The following is an 18207-nucleotide window of genomic DNA, read 5'->3' on the forward strand; positions in this document are numbered from 1 at the left end:
TAGTGAACAATAAAAAAATTCCTGGGGGGCCTCGAGCCACCTCAACCCCACCTTGGATACGTGCTATTAACAATAACAGGGTTATAGAACATTCTCCGTCTTGTCTCGATAATTATTTCTCCCAAATTATCATCACATTATTCAAGAAGCCAAAATCCTAATTTTATCTAGTGTAAACAGAAACATTTCCTGAAGGGGGACTCGAACCTCCTGATTCAAACCTTGGATACGTGCTATTGACAATAATAGGGTTATAGAACACTCTCCGTCTTGTTTCGATAATTATTTCTCTCACATTTATAAATTTATTATCTTCACATTATTCAAGAAGCCAAAAACCTAATTTTATCTAACGTAAACTGAAAAATTTCCTGGGGAGAGGATCGAGCCCCCTGTGCCCCATCTTGGATACGTGCTATTATCAATAACAGGGTTACAAAACATTCTCCGCCTTGCTTCGATAATTATTTCTCTCCTTAAATTATTGTCACATTATTTTATTTCACACCACAAGAAACCAAAAACCTCATTTTATCTAGTGTAAACGTAATACTTTCGGGGGGGGGCTCGAGCGAGCCCCCTAAGCCCCCCTCTGGATACGTGCCTGCCTCCAGCTACTCTCCCGTGTACTCGACCAATGTAAACCAGCCTTTATTCTCGATGTTTTCTGCATTGTATCCAAAATTGTTAATTCTTATTCCTGAATTGCAAAAACAATCACTTAAGTGGCTCAGTCGGTAACGCGTCTGACTACCATACTAAAGGTCCCGGGTTCGATCCCCGGTTCAAATCCGGGAACTTTTCTAACTGTGGAAGCGGCCCCGGCGCCCACCCAGCGTCGAATAACATGGGTACCTGGGGTAAACCCTGGGGGGTAAAGGCGGTCAGGGGCGTGATGCTGATCACATCACCCCCACTCACGACCGGATCAAGAAAGTGTGGGGCGTTACCCCCACACCCCTATACGCCTTCATGGCGTGGTGCTATGCACAGGGGAACACTTTACTTTACTTTACTTTATCACTTAAGTTACGGAGTGATATGCGTCTGCGCGTAAACAACAACATTCTACGTGTAGACAATGTAAACTATGTAATCAACGTAGACAACATGGCGCTCGGCGTTCTCCGTGCAAGGCACGCTCATCGTTCTAGAAGCACAACAAGCATCAGTAGGTGAACATAGAGAGCTTAAAGTATTCCACTGTCCAGAAATAAGTGTTTTTAAGTATTTATTAACGTTCAACCAATTCACTAGGTATTAATTGAACTGCAAAATAAACTTGTCGCGACATACCCAAAAAATGCAATGTCCGTAGAATGACAAGATTTGACTAAAAGTGGTAAACGTTGTAAGTGCCAAAAGCAAAAGTGTTGGGAAATCTCATCGTTCAGCACATCAGCCCGTAGGAACGTTCACAATAGCGACCTCTTTACACGCCCTTTGAACTACTTAGAGGGCTACCAGCCACATTTCACGTTTACCACATTATAAAGCATGGCACATTTCCTGTGATCAGAACGCTACATTTTAAAAGTAGCTTCGCTACAGCTACAGCTCATCTTCCAAAATGTAGCTTCGCTACAGCTACAGCTACTGTACATTTACCAAAAAGTAGCTCGCTACGCTACTCCTGTTCGCTACACGCTACTTCGCTACTTTTTGCGCTACTTCTGCATAAAAAAACTTAAAAAGAACCATGTGGGTATTAAAAAAATCCCCTTCTACTGGTAAATAGATTCTGTTATTTATTATCATGATTCCCGTCATTCGATAATTTTGATAGCTGTGTTACTTCAGTTACTTATTTTTACTATAGTTTTTGAGAATAACATACCTATGCAATTAGCATATCAATTTAAATTTGATATATGAATATTGCAATTAGGGTGTTTCCCAAATTAATGATTACAACTATACACAAATGAATTTGGTAGGATTACGTATTTATGTTCACATCAACATATTTTTCTTGAGAATAAATATTTCATTTTTTAATAGACTGATATGATGGCAGCATTTTGAATGAACCTTTGTTTACAAAAGGGTTCCAGGTTCGATACCCAGCGGAGGCACATAATGGCTCGGATCCAGTCTCGATCAGCTTATCTATGCATAAAATGGACTCAAAACAAAAACTAGGAAAGATGCCAAGTTAGGAAGATGCGATCCTCCTACTCCTCCATTCCTCACACTGCTCATCATTCATCATTCTTCCTCGTTCTCACAATTAGCCGAAAGTGGCAGAAAGCGACTAGTATAGATAAGAGAATAATTAAATAAACCATTCATCCTCATTGTCATGATTGAGAAGAGTTGAAGAATAGATGAGGAGGTAAACAGAAGAGGACAAATGGGTGATGGACTATATCAAAGCGTTCGAAGATTAATATGGAACAGGGATGTACCTATGAAATGCAAAAAGGTAACATATAACACATAGCTACTATGTGCCAATAATTACGTGACATAGAGAGACAAGAAAAAGATGCAGGCAGTGGAGATGAAATTTTTAAGGAGTCTATCGGAGAAGACTAGAAGGGATAGAATAAGGAATGAGGAGATCCGACAGACAGTGGGTGTGGTGAAGCTTCAGGACAGGATAGATCAGGCACGGATGAGATGGTTCAGGCACATGAAGAGGATGGATGCAGAAAGACTACTAGTAAGAGATTATAATGCACAAGGAGTGGGAATAAGGCCAAGGGGGAGACCAGGATGACGGTGGAGAGAGCAGATAGTGGAGAGTGTTAGGAGAAGAGGACAAGATTGTAACACCGTGAAAAGAGAGGAGTGGTGGAAGACCAGGGAATAATGGAGAGGCTTGACTTCTATGCCGACCCAATCAGAGGCAGGAAACCGCGAGGAATGATGATGATGATGTCATGATTAGCAAAAGTTACAGAAAAGTGACGCAAAAGTAGGAAAAATACAAGAATTTGAAACCTATGTATATTAACTAAAAAAATTGTCGTTTCTGCAGGAAAGTCAATAACTCGTACGTACTTTTTACAATATGATACAATATATTGAGGAAACTGTCGTGTAAACCAGGTGTTCTAAACATATTGTAATTTTAAAATTTGTGAACAAATATTTTCGCGAAGATAATTGTAATTCCAGAAACTCTATCATTCTTGTAACAATAATTTCTTGCTGGTGAGATCCTATATACTGACAATGATCAATGCTGTTAACGTACTGAACCATTTATTGTTGGCACTATTCTTTTATCAGTGCAGTGGAAAATCCATCTCTCGTTTTTGCACTGCCAGTTGTGTTTTACACAGCAATTAATGACATTTTGGTGCCTCTTACTACTCCATGGATATCCACAGGATTTGTTCCGGGGGTGATGCAAACGAGGCACTTTTTTCCAACGGTGCAGCAAACGAGGCATGTTTCTCCACAAAATAGCAATGCAGCTCAAAAAAACGTAGCTGTTAGCTGGAATATATTCATATATGTCAGTTAGTTAGATATCCAGATACAAATTAAATGACATGTAGATATCTATAATCTACAATCTAGATAATCTGTATTTCCATATAACAGAATTCGTCTTTATGAACCTCCTGCAAAATTAAAGGTTATTGTCGATTTTTTCTGACGCTGTTGCCACATTCAAAATTCACCTCAAAATGCTGAGAGAAAATGTAGCTGTAGCGAAATTTTCGCAACAACTACAGGAATTTTGTAGCTTCGCTACCGCTACAACTACAATTTTCAAAATGTAGCGTCCCTACAACTACAGCTACAAATTTTGTAGCTAGCTACTGTAGCGACGCTACAAGTAGCCCGGTACTTCTGACCACTGCACATTTCACAGTTTAACGTGGAAAAGTGTGTTTGAATTATTGTGGCACTTACAGCGTTTACCAATTTAGTCTTCATTTGTTTAACTTTTATTTCCACCATTTCACACGTGGAAAAATCTGCTTTAAAGACACATGCACTTTCCTATGCAGTAAAAAGACAAAAATATATTTTTAGCCTTCGCTTTTGTCAGTGTAAAAAATAATGTCAGTTTTCATTATGGCTGTTATTTGTTTTTCTTCCAGTAGTCCCTTTTCCCATCGTTAGTGAGAATTCGATAACCTTGATTGCGTCGGATGGTCTTAAGTTGGTTATAGGCCCAGATTATCGACATATTTGAAGATAAAATACTTTCGCTTTCAAAGAGCACCGGGAGATTCTTTCTTCCCTGTTCTTTGCATTGTCTACAGTAGACTATGTAAACTATAAGCCAATGTAATTTTCGTGTAGATTACGCGTAGACAACGCTTAGAGACGTAAACTTATAGTCTACGGATCATCACCTAAAACTAGGGGTGTGCGGGATCTAGAAAAGTCGGGACCGGGATAGGAAAAAAAATTCCCGTCCCGATCCCGACTTCGGGAAATGACTTCCCGATTTTTCGGAATCCCGAGCAGTCGGGAAATACCGAATGGTCATTTTAAAAAGTTGTCAATTCTCGACGTTTTCTGCATTTCAAGTGTCTGGAACTTATCGGAAATGGTTTGTTTTTATTCCAGAAATGCAAAAACAATCACTTAAGTTGAAAATGACGTGAATAATTCGAGATTTTTAGAGCTTCGAGAAATTTCGAACATTTCCCGTCCCGAAAATTTTACGACTTTGTCGAGAAATGGCGAATCTTTCCCGTCCCGAATGTCGGGATTAAAAAAAATTTCCCGTCCCGATCCCGCCCCGACCAAAAAATTCTGTCCCGTACACTCCTACTTAAAACGCACAATATATTATAGTTTTCATTAAAAACCTGAAACTCAAGTGAAGCCGTAACATTGCTGAGACCTGTGTATTTTAATCTACGAAAATGTAACCTATTAGTCAAATATGAGCATAATTCAAGGCCGAGTCTGCTGCCACGCACGTGTCAGTAGTAAGAATAAGCTTCAAATTTGCTCCTGCCACGTAATTCGTCTGCTAAGAGGATGTTACAAATCTTAAGAACAGATTGAGACGAGAAACATGCAAGTTAATGGTTACTGGGAATTAATATAATTTAGGTAATTTAGAACCTTTTTCTTTAGAAAGCATTTAGCGATATTATTTTAATGCTAACAGAACCTAACCTAACTACGAAAGCATTTAGGTTTATTATTAGAAGAATGCTAAGGGATTGAGGTTCCAACACAAAAAGAACGTGGCAGCAGACACTACCATAATTCGAAGATCTCCCAAGTCATATTAACCAGTCTGTCATCTACTATTTTTAATAGGGGTGTGCGAGACAGAATTTTTTTGGCCCTAAATTTTTTTAATACTGACATTCGGGACGGAAAACTTCGCCATTTCCAGACAAAGTCGGGAAATACTCGGGACGGGAAATGTTCTAACAGAATGAACAATATAGTATTTGGCATTTGCAATGATTTTTTTAAAATTTTTCACAGAGGAACTCCAATTTTCCTTTGAGGGTGGGAGGTAGGGATGGGCGGGACAGAATTTTTTTGGTCGTGACGGGAGATTTTTTAAATCCCTACATTCGGGACGGGAAATTTTCGGGACGGGAAATGTTCAAATTTCCCGAAGCTCTGGAAATCTCGAATTCTACAATTCGTTTTCACTTTAAGTGATTGATTTTGCATTTCTGGTAAAAAAAAACCTAACGATTTCCGATAATTTCCAGACATTCACAATGCAGAAAACGTCGAAAATTAACGACTTTTTAAAATTACCGTTCGGTATTTCCCGACGTTTCGGGATCCCACACACCCCTAGCAGGGGGTGCTATAAGAAAGTGCGCTACGCCAGTGAATCGAACTACAAACATAAATTTACAAGTAACATAACCACTAAACTATAAGGAATGCATATTTCAAGGTTTAATAATATGTATAAAGTAGTTAAATAGAAGCAAAGCACTTTTCTTTTCTTCAGAATCACCCCAAACCCCACGGATGAACAAATCACTTGTTCACAGACTATTTCCTATAAAGAGTGTTCAATGTTCCTTGTTTAGTTTCGACTTCCGAAATGTTCGTCTCTTATGGCGTGTTGGAAATGTTTTGGTGTATCGAAATTAGCAAATTTATGGCAGCAGTGAATATTGAAGTTAAACATCGAATGATGCTTTCTTCGGTAAAAAGCTACTGTCGTGAATAAATACGATCTGTGCTTGAAAATATGTGTAATTGTGAAACGTAAACAAACCAGTTTATCCAGTGGTAACTGTGGACGGTGGAATGGAAATGCAGTGATAAGTGAAAGATTGTGTTGTGAATTGTGAATCCTTACTTCTATTTCTATAGTTGCATGTCATTAAAAGTAACATGAAGAATGTGTAACCACTGTATTACGTGATGCATTGTTCTATAGCCTAAGTTTGCATGACATGCTGAAGGATGTACTCCTTCATGTAGTAAATAACTGTCTTCTGCGACAAGTTGTATCGCCGATTATGGTTGTTCGAATGGATTTTGCACTGAAATTTCGAAGCATGTTTTAGTATTTTGAACTATTATGTGTGAAATGTCAAGATTCCTATTTTAGAATTGAACAAGGCCAAGAGGCCCGAATCATTTACTGTTGAATACAGTAATCTATGCAGTAATAACTCGCTGGTGTTTACATAACATACATAGTGTTCTGCTGTTAGTATACATGCAGGAATAGTGAACGTCTAGTCTATTCATTCTCCTGAAAGCAGCAATACACATAGCTACAGTACAGAAGCTAAGAACAGAGTGAAGAGATTAAAATGTGTATAAATAGGATCTCGTATGTGCCATGGTGGAAATTGTTGTAGCATAAGTTAACCTGATAATAGTTCAATGTAGCAACGGAAAGATGTCATCATTTAATGATCAGCAGTTTGAGAAGAAACTGCAAACTCTTAAAGATTCTCAAGAAAGTATTCAGACTTTATCATCATGGTGTTTGCAGAACCGACAGTACCATAAGAAGATAGTAAATTGTTGGTTAAAAACTCTTAAAAAAGGTAAGTTAAGTCTAGCATTTATTTTTGAAACTATACAGTGCACAAATTATTAGGATCAAACTTCTATTTACCAGATGCTAATCTCTATTGTACGTACACCTATTCTGCATCATATATTAATTGGCTACATGACTAAATGGACATGCTGAAGAGGCATGCTTACTTCACCTTTCTTGCAGAACTATTTTCGGTACCAGTTTCATAGATCGGAGACACATTAAAATCGCATATTTTGTGTTTCGCATGGTTCGTACTTACCAATTGTGTAATGCAGAACATAGTTCAAGGTGCCATTATACTTTTTACACGAAAACAAACACAATTTTTCACATTCTGAGTGCTATTTTTTATTCCTTTCTTTGCTTCCGGAACACACAATATCGCGGGCACATCTTGACTCATGTTGTGGGTATGCAGTGTTTCAACTTTCTTCACCAAAGAATACCTACTATCGTGTTAGTCACTTGTGGAAATTATACATTATGCATGAGTAGCTGACAGATAACCTGGGTAGCTGATGGATAGCCCCACGAACCATTATGCACGGTAGCTGACCGATAGTCCCACAAACCATTTCCGATAAGGTTAGGTTAGGTTTGGTTGCGTTTCGCAAGCATAGTAAAAAAAAGGGGGGTTGAAACACTGACAGGGGCTTACGTCATGAAACGTACACAGCATCTGGTTGTCGTAGGGCAAGCAAATGAAAGCAATGGCAATTGTACATCGGTGAGATATTTCTCTTGGAAAATACATGATTTCCCGGTCAAATATATTCCACGGTGAAAGAAAATACCTTGACGAACGTTGTAAACCTTGGTGAAACTCATTTCCATAAGTAGTTTCTTGTGTAAAATTGAAGAAATGTGTCTCCGATGTATAAAACTGTTACCCTATTTTCCTGTCCTCTATATTCGCCTATTCTGATTTCACAGTAATTATCTATTTGTTTAATGTTTCTTAGGATATGGTTAAAGTGCTGTTGATACCCTAAACTCTCGGTACCCTCGGAATAAAGAGAAAATTTTTTGCATCATTTATGAAGATTATATGAACGATTTTCTTGTTTTTTTGCTCGCGGAGATGTACCTAGGTATTGTAGTGGAATAATGAGTTTTTTTTGATGGTACTATTTATTATGTTTGTGGTGTATATCTTAGAGAAGTATTGAAAGTATCTGAGATTGCAAGTTGGCAATCCTGGTGTTGGGGGGGGGGGGACAGATTATGTTTCTGTGTATATTACGTGGTACTTGGTTTGTGTTTGGAAGGTGGGCAGCGGTCATGTGTCTAGTGCTTGTCCATTTAGGGAAAGTAGTTTCACAAATTTTATATTTTTTTGTTCATATGAAATTGTTGTTAGGTTAGGAGGGTTAGCTTTCTTGATGATAGAAATTTGACGTGGTTTTGCTAGGAGTGTTGGTTTCCTGCTGTTTGGGAATTTTTACGGAAGAAAGGAGTGAAAATTGTTTGGAATAGGAGTTTCTTTTATTTATGTGGGCGATACTTTCAGATCAAATGTCTCTCTTATTATCGTTAGGAGTGTTAGATTTATTGATGTTTATAATTTTATATCGTTAGGTTAGGACTGTTAGGTTTTGTGTTGGTAGCGATTTTGGATGTTTCTGTCCAGTTAGCAGTTCTTTTGCACATGTTCTTTAGCTATTTGTGTGTGCATACAACCAATTTTTGCCCAAGTTCCTTTTGTTTTATTGCAATTTTAACATGGTCCGATATCGATTTACTGCTGTTAACATATACTGTGGAGTTTTAGCGATTACTTAAGATTTTGTTCAATATATGCTTTTGTAGTTAGGTTAGGCAGTCCAGGCTTGGTTCTCTTAGCATTATAATGAAGTCCCTAAGTTCATTCTACTAAGGTTCCAATTTACTTCTACATTAATTCCCACTAGTTTACGGTACTTACAGTCGCTTGTCAATGGAAAATATGTGGATTGGAAATTTAATAGTGGCAACTATTAATTTACAAATGATGCGAAAGAGATACCTCTGTGAAACTTTTACAGCCCTTTGATGTAGTCACCAGCATTGTGTACAACCATTGCCAGCGATGTGGAAGTCGTAGTATTTCTGTAGCAGTGCTTGTTCTGTAGATGGTGTGAATGGTGCAGTCTCTGAAGAATCTCTGGACCAGTTCGGAAGCGAATGCCCTTCATCTTAGGTATCAAATCATGGTTTAAGTATGGGGGATGGTAGAGTATCTGCCAGTCCCATCGAGGTAACAAATCAGCCACAGGTTGGGCTACATGCACCCGAGCATTGTCCTGCAAAATGACGGGAGGATTTTAGCAGAAAATGTCCCCTTTTCTTTTGCAAAGCAGCTCGCAGGTTATGTTCCAAAAGTGAACAGTAATAATATTAACTTGTCTGTGGTAATACTGCACATTGACGGTCTCTCCTGGAGGTATGGCGAGAATCACCAGATTTTCACAATGTTGGCACTATTATATTTCCAACCCACATATATTGTCCATAAGAAGCACGTGTGTTTGCGTAAGGTAATTTTTAAGTTGTTTTTTTTCAACATAGATAACTTTTTCGAAATCCAAACTGCTCATTACTTTAAGGAAGGTTCAAATTACGTGTGACAATGATTTCCAAAATTCTACGATAATTAGTCTTCCTGCAAGGAGAATTTGAAAAAATCATAAAACAATCAAAACCGATACCCCAAATTTTTAGCAATAAAGTGTGGCGAAAGTACTCTGAGATGGCAGGTTTTTATTTATGAGGGCTGTTAATAGAACATTAAAATGCTGACCAAGGCAAGAGAACTAAACCTGACCCACCTAACCTAACAAAAAATAAAAAGAAATGACTAGAATTATTATTTTAATGCTAAGAGAACTAAACCACCTAACCTAGCCAAAATAAAATAACTAGGATTATTATTAAAATGCTAAGGCCGGTTTTTCAATGTCCATTTAATCTTTCTGTTAACTATCTTCCTGTTGGGAGATAATTGCCACTTTTAACCAGCAACGGGTTTTTCAATGTGAAAGTAACCGGTAGTTAAATAATCCTCACTTTGAGCATCAAAATAGTGTGTTGGCAATCCTGAAGCTCGGAAATATAGGGAATCGATCGGCGTGCCATATCTTGGTAGTGTCAAGCTGCATCGATTGGCACACAGCCTAGTTACAGCGGCACGGTTCTGGGCTCTCTGGCTGGTTCCACTCGAATATGATACCGCTAGAGGCGCTGGTGTCAGTCTCGGTGAATGATATTCGTCTGCATATAATGGAAGTAAATGGAGTTTTCGCTGCAACGTCTGATTCTTTTACATGAAGCATTTCTATGAATGTGATAATTGATATGATATTTAGTACAGTGGTCACGAAGGTATTAACGAACATTCTACAGAGTCGACCACGTCCTGTTATCGTTATACTTTCATTAATAATACGGGAGAAAAAATACGCGTGGAATGCTCTTGGTAACTAAATTTTTGTGTATGAATTAGGTTCATAATTATTATCATCATCATCATTTCTTTTAAAGATATACACACTGAAGCATTTATATTTTTTATATTTACTGTATCTTTTCTTCCACTTTAAACTAATCGCGTCAATGATGATTGCATGAAACGACAAGCGGAAACCCACGAAATGTCGTTAATGCCATCGACATGAGTGTAAGGAAACTTTCATACCAATGTGACAAGCGACACGGGATGTTTACACTGATGTGACTAGTAACACAGACACTTCCAGACTGTAAAATAGCATTCATTGCACATGAGGCTCGAAACAGCAAATGACACGTTCATATGTCGTATTTGCATGCTACTTGTTACTTCGGTTGGAAAGCTCCTTAAAGGAAGAGTGTTCAGACAAAGCAACAGCCTTGAAGCAGCACTTCAGTCTATTAGCAAGCGTTTGCTGCCAATTGTGCGAACAACAGATCTAGGCTACACGATACGCCACACGTGTCGCTTTTTCGCTCAAATCGGACCATTTCCTCAATAGCTTGCAACGTGTTGCCGTGGTTTGTTGTTCGCGCATGCGCGATGCAATGAGTGTCTTGCTTTAGGGAGTTTGTGCACCAAAGCGGCATGCGACACTTATCGCTTGAGGATTTCACCAACCGAACACTGGCTTGTGCTGCCCGTCATGCCTTTACAATGTGAAATGTTGCTCTTGATTGGCTCGTTTCCAAGCGACATGTGTTACTTCTCGTTTCGGTATGAAAGTTTCCTTAGACCGAAGGACCCATGTCACTTTGGTGTGAAATCCTCGTATCGTTTGTCGCGTGTCGCTTTGGTCTAAAATCTCCTTGATGAAACGGTGGAGTCAGAGCTTGTGTCCCTACGGTTCGAAAGGCTGCATTGATTACAGACTGCTCGCTTTCAAGCGACACTTGTGGTTTGTTGCCTCGGTATGAAATATCTCTCAGGATACTATTTATATTCTAATAACATAGAAAAATAAACTCTAATACACAGTCCAAGACCTAACTTCCAGAATCACATTGCGATGTTTCTTCTTTTGTTACACACTCATGCTATTTATTTATTCATTTTATTTTACTTTTCTTTCCAAATTAATGACATTTCGTGACTGCAAATCACTCCTCAAATATAACTGTTTCCATCAATTCACGTACCGCATTTCAAGACAAACAAATCTACATAATATATTCCAAAAATTAACAAAACCGCATTACTTTCATAAGAAAATTAGCACAGATACTGATCGCACTGCCATCTATGTTCTCATCCGTCTGGGGAACCAGTTTCTTGGGTTGTTTTCCACACTACATTATTCAAGGTGCTGTAGCCTGGTGTTTAAATATAGAACTAGAAGTACGCCATGCTGTTTTTTTTTTTTTGCATGGGAAATTATTGGTACAATGGATGGGCTGCATATATATATCCTTTATAATTACATAATAAATTTAACGAAAACAAGCACTACGATTTGGCTTTCTTCTAATAAAGGTTAATCCCATATTGGTCAAATACTGTTATGGGGCTCAACTGTAGATGCTCTCTTGTAGGAGATCTCGAGAAAGTCGAAATAGTGATAATTTGTGTCTGTTGATATTTACTATTAATATGTAGATATTGAACATGTATTTTGACTGCAAGCTTTGTACCATCTTGATGCATGTTTGTTGAACAAAGAAAAATGAAGGTACGAGTAAAAATAATTTTAAAATTACGCACGTAATAAATAATTGACACCAAAAAGAATTATTCATGACCAGGGCTCAAACTTGTATTATAAAGCATAACATGCTCCGCAAGCTGGTGTCACTGACCACTGCACCGAATTACCACTTTGGTATAGTAAAGTGTTACCCACTTTGGTATTGGCCCGCCTGGTAGACTGGATATCCTTGTCACAAAATTCTCCAACTCAACCTCGGAAAGCGAATTCTAGCAACCGCGCTGCTTAATTTCCATATTTGCAAGGGCATTGGTAAGCTCTGCCAAACATAATGAGTCTTCTTCTATACCAATTTAACTTTTTCATGAATCAAATCTTGTTTAATCGGACAGTAAAGTAGTTGAGTGTGGATAGTCGATATCTGTATGCGGCAGCCATGTTGGTTCGCAACTTCCAGTTATGCTGGTAACAAGGCGAAGTAGTTAAGATAATCACACTCACACTTCCAGTTACGTGCTAACTTGAACCTTAATTGTACATTGAAAACTGGCCCTTAGTGAGCTAAACCTGACTCACCTAACCTAACTATGAAAGCATTTAGAGATAATATTTTAATGCTGAGAGAACTAAACCTGACCCACCTAACCTAACAACAAAAGCATTTAGGGTTATTGTTGAAATGCTAAGGGAACTAAACCTGAACCACCTAACCTAACTACAAAAGCATTTATTGAACACAATCTTCATACATTTTGGCGGTAAGAAGAAAGTACACGTTTGAACACCTAATGGTGCATGAATAGATTCTGTGAACTGATACCAGAAATACTTCGTACCTCACACATGTGAACTAGGTAGGAGGGACAGTTTGTAACTAAGATGATAGTAAACGAATTTCAGTTGGCAAGTACAGAATTATATAGGAGTATATGGAATTGAAGCAACCGTGTCAAGGAAACACGCAGTAAGTACTGGGTTTTTTGGTGGGTTTTTCTGAAAATGCCCACATGGGTATAACTGGGCTTTGGCCAACCCTGCTAATTACTCCACAATCACCTCTGGAATTCTGTAGTATTTTTTCTTCTCTTATGCAACTAGAAAACAGAGGTAGACACAACTAAAAACAATTCTGGTGCCAGCTCCCTTTTCTCAGGAGCCAGCAATTTTTTTTCCAAATACATGCTAAGGAAAATTACACATTTTGGAATGTGATGTAAAAACAGCTAATTTATTAATACACAATTGGATTAAATTCTTGCACTGGAATGACCTTCCTAAAGAAAGCTCTGCAGATAACATTATAAATAACTGCAATTCATTTTAATATATGGCCAACTAGAATATTGCTGCAGATTTTCAAATTCCGATAATAATGGTGCAAAAAGTTATAATGGTATGTTTATTATTCAGATTTAATGATTCATAGGATACAGAACACAAACATTAACTTATACTGTACTGGTTATTTAAAATAAAAAAGTTATGGAAATTCCCATAAATCAAATTGAGTTATTAAAAAAAGAAGATTAGAGCTGGATTTGAAAATTCAGGTGCCAGATGAAAATTTACAGGTGTCATGGTGATTCGGCCTAGTTCTAGCCCTTGATGCTTGACTGCACTCTAGCCATTAAACCCAATTTATGTGTTTCAATAAGTGAAGTATTATAATTTTTACTAAATTCAGAACGGTGTCAAGAATATTGGCTGTATGATTCTCAAAAGAGAAAAATGATTGCTTTTTACATTTTCGACCTACTTGCTTTGTAATTGAAATTTGACAAGTAAATGTTGGAAGTCCAGTTTCGAACATAGCTTCTGAGTTACAGGGGCAATCTCATTAGTTTTGTGTCATGCTCATGTGATTATTCACATTATCAATTTTTTCATAGGTTAGCAACATATTCTTTTCACTTATACACTCCATATGCCAATGATCATGTTTTCCTGGTGAATTGCATGATGCAAATAAATGATCCTAAATTAACCCATTAAGCAACACACTTGTTGCTGCCTTATTAGCTCGTAATCTGAAAACTGAAGGTGCCGTCCATGATGTGGGTGTTTATTTGTACATGTCTTTTTTTAATCTTTTTTTATTCTTTTAATCATCACTCATCCTCTGAAATCTACGTAGGCATAATCATCTTACCAATGATATTTTTAATAATAACTTTCCCTTCTTTTATGTTTTTGTGTTAATCTTTGAATTTCGATATATAACATCCCCTTGTTAAAATAAAATCCACTCCTTGGTCAGATAGGCTACCTGGGACTGCGTATGCATTGTAAAGTTGGATACACTGAAATGTGCATGGAGAGGCGGTGATATAATGAAATTTAAAACTTAACAAGAAATGAATGTTATTAATAAATTCACGGCCAGCTCTGGAAGGGACATTTTAATGGCCAGTCCATGCATTTTCTGAATCCAAACTTACTTAAAATCTTTCGAATTTTTAAAAATGACACACTGGAGGCTGCAAATGAGTTTTTCATGAACTTTTTTAACCCGTTGGATTGGAACCTGACCTCTTCGAGGGTTCCTGCTGGTAGCCCCTACTAATGACCCCCCCCCATTTGTTCTCCAAGGATCCGTTCGTGTTGGGCTCCATGAAGCCCTCTGGTCGTGCATAGGACCCCCCAAAGTCACGTAGTGCACCCTTTTTCGTTCACAAATCAACACAGGGGGAGAGAATGCCATAAAAAAAATGGACACCACAGCTAAATGACCTTGGTCCTTTACGGAAAAATATAAGCACATGCCCTACAACGACCATGGTTGTTTACGGACAGGGATATGTTAATATGGGTGGATTTATGAACACTAAAAGCCTCTAAAATAGGTAGATAAATGGGCACTAAAAATTATGAAAATAAGTTTGATAATACATGTATAAAAAAGACATCTAACGGGCAGTAAGCATGAACATATAATTTCACAATTTTCACAGTTATCAATTTTCATTAACATTACAATTGATGATCAAGTATTTTTCTAAGTTTTGCCCAGTAAATGGCATTCTAGTGTATATTATGATGTATTGTGAGAAAGAGTAAATATGAGAAAATGACAGAGCCCCAATATGTAACATAGAGGAAATCTCTCCTCATAATGCATTGCCACTGCTATGGAATCATAAGGATGTGATGCAAAGAAATGCTAACAGTCACTGGCAATAGTCCCCGAAATAAAATTGTAAATATGCCACAGTCATCAGTGAGCTTAGAGAATTTTCTATTTCTCCAGACAATTTGCTCATAACTGGACAATCGTTTTAAAGGCATGAAAGCAATAACTTTTTTTGTCAAGTTCCATAGATACTGAGCTCTGCAACAAGCCTGAAAGAAATGCATAAGCATTTCCAAACGTTTATTTCAGTCACAAATATTATCAGTCAGAAGTAATTTCAAACACAACATAAAGGATATGAATTATGTGAAAGGGTTTGCTGATCTCTTTGTGGTGCAAAATATTCATTGACTTCCACTTATCCTGATATATGCATGGCTTGTTTCATTTCCCTCACTGTCCCTGTTAAGGTAACAAACGCAGAGGGATCATTTTCTAAATTGAAAAATATAAAACCTATTTACGCATTGCTATCAGTCTGGCTTTACTCTCAGAGCCAAAAAATTCAAATTTAACAAAATAATCGATGCTTTTGCAGACAAAAAAAATCAAGAAAGAAATTACTTAAGTCTAACATTGTAAATTATAATCAATAATGTTAGCATTGTAATTAATCATTACTCTTAATTTGTTAAAAAGTAAAGAATGTATTATATTTAACAGTATCTACATATTTTATTAGCCACTGTGTGCACATTTGTGTTATTACTTTCTATGTAGAATTTGTCAAAAGCAAACCCAACCTTAATCATAATCAGGAGAATTATACCACCCCCACATTATAAAATTATTAATTTTTTGTATTCGTAGATCCAGCCACTATATTAATAGTAAATGGGGCCCCCCATGAGTCTGGCTACGCCCCTGGTTACAATGTTGGTGATTTTGCCTCCACCCCCCCCCCCCCCAACTGTGAAACAATCTCAAAAGTTTTATTGCAAAATTGTGAACCCATACATTCTCTAAAATGACTCAGCTTAGTTCCTTACACTCTGAAAATGTATTGCAGACAGTTCTTAAAAAAAATATCACAGCATGTTATAGTGTGTGCAACATGGCAGTCTATCAAGTTTCCTAGCATCAGATAGAATTTTACCTAAATAGTTCTAAACTTGTGGCAGTTATCATGGTCATTAGATTATTTGTCCTGTCCCTCTTTGTCCCCCCACCCATGCCAACTATAATGTGCCACTATAGTTCCCACATGAGGAAGTGACTGATAACCTCAGTCCTACCACACAAATTATTTCAAAATTGAAAGCTCTGTTCAACCATAATCTGGAAATTTATACTTATTTTATTGGTCAATAATTAATTTATTTTTAGAGTGATTTGAGAAAAATTGTGTGATAAAGAACTTTAACTACATTAATTATTTCGTGTATTACTCTCACAATTATTGAAATACAACATTTTCTGAAAAAAACTTGTGTGGGAAAACTGGGCTACAGCCACCCAGACCCACTATGGTGCGTATGCACAAACACCAATGAAAAAGTAGTAAGGATGGTTTGTAGGTGTATGAGATATTGTTTTTTTATATGGTTATTTAAACATTATTTCTATACTATCTGTTTTCATAATTGTACTGTCTTGTACTTTTAACCTTTAGAAGAACCATTAGAATTATGCAGCTATGGATGGCCAGTTTAAAATGAAACCACCTCCATGTAGCAGAAATTAACCTTCATTTCTAAAAAAAAATCAGATTCTAATTATGATATGTCTTTTTTGTTCATTTATATACATAGAAGTATGGCATGCTGGAATGACAAAATACATCCATTGTTACTATTATTAAAAAATGCAATTTGAAATTATCTATTTCTTCCATGCAACACACTGTGGGATGAATTTTATAAATGGGCTATTTACTGTTCAGCCACTGATTTTTTGCTGATATATTTTATTTTTATATGTAATAATGAAAACAAAATAACATGTTCACAATGTGCGACAATTAGGGGCCAGGGGTTTATCCAGAATTTTCTATCTGGGGAGTAAGGGTATATTTAGAGCCAAAGTGACCCAGATTTGTGCACTTGTGAAAAATTTAAGGGGGTGTTAAGGAAATTTTTGGAGGGTGTTACGGGTGTCCATGAGAAAATGTCAAATTTTCAAAATTTTACCAAAATTATGATGCATTTTTTCTTTTTTAAAATTGGGAGACTGGCATTACATGTCCTCAAAGAGTGGTCCTTCTTATACGTACATTGTTATTATTTTTCCACCAAATAGTATTAGCCCATTTTTAACACAACTTTGTATGGTTGTCGGAATTTAAAACTGCTATATACTTTTTTTTTTAATTTGATTTGTCTATTGTGGTGGCCACAGGGACATGCAGAATACAATTTTTTTTTTAAATTTTGATTTTCTTTTTCTTCTTCTTCCTTTAGACCTACCTTTCATTATTGAGAGGTACAATGGATGAATTTCACTTCTGCTAAAAGCCCTGTCATTCTGGAAAAAGAAAAACGATTTTGTTTCTCTACAACAGTTGGTTCTCAAGCTATTGATTTTTTTTTGTATATTGGGGCAAGTTTGAAAACCATGCATTTGAAAGTTCCTGCCCATAGAAGCTAACATGCAGGAGGGGCTCCCATCTGCTAAAGGTTAATTGTTGTAATATTCTTGCATATTATCTTTCGTAAGTGACATTAAAGTTTATTGTATTCTAGGCTCTTGAGAAAGGTGTGTGCAGTACATTGAAACAGTGGATTAAAGAACCTTAGCCACTAAAGAAATGTAAATTCTTATTAATAATATTATTTGTATTGCTCACCTCATAGTGATTGGCCAATAGTGGCAGAAGAATGATGCAAAATAAGAAAACTATACAGATTTACTTTCATGCATCAAAGTTAAAATTTGAAAGTGAAATACACATAAACACATGCACTAGCACAAGCCCTGTTATGTATTAAATATACTGGAAACCTTGTTACTGACATCTTGTGAGGGTGACAATTCATTGGAGA

General features: G+C 37.0%; 1 protein-coding gene across 1 annotated transcript in view; it reads left to right on the forward strand.

Moving 5' to 3' along the window:
• Nucleotides 1-5999: 5999 nt before the first annotated feature.
• LOC146002833 (uncharacterized) overlaps nt 6000-18207 on the forward strand; it is a 47097-nt gene continuing 34889 nt past the window's right edge. The window contains exon 1 of the mRNA XM_083140806.1: nt 6000-6965. Within this exon, the coding sequence (XP_082996932.1) occupies nt 6815-6965 (151 nt within the window). The 5' untranslated portion in view covers nt 6000-6814. The remainder of the gene's footprint in view (nt 6966-18207) is intronic.

The sequence above is a fragment of the Lepisma saccharinum genome, chromosome 1 (genome assembly GCF_977018435.1).
Source record: "Lepisma saccharinum chromosome 1, izLepSacc3.1, whole genome shotgun sequence".
Classification (NCBI taxonomy): domain Eukaryota; kingdom Metazoa; phylum Arthropoda; class Insecta; order Zygentoma; family Lepismatidae; genus Lepisma; species Lepisma saccharinum.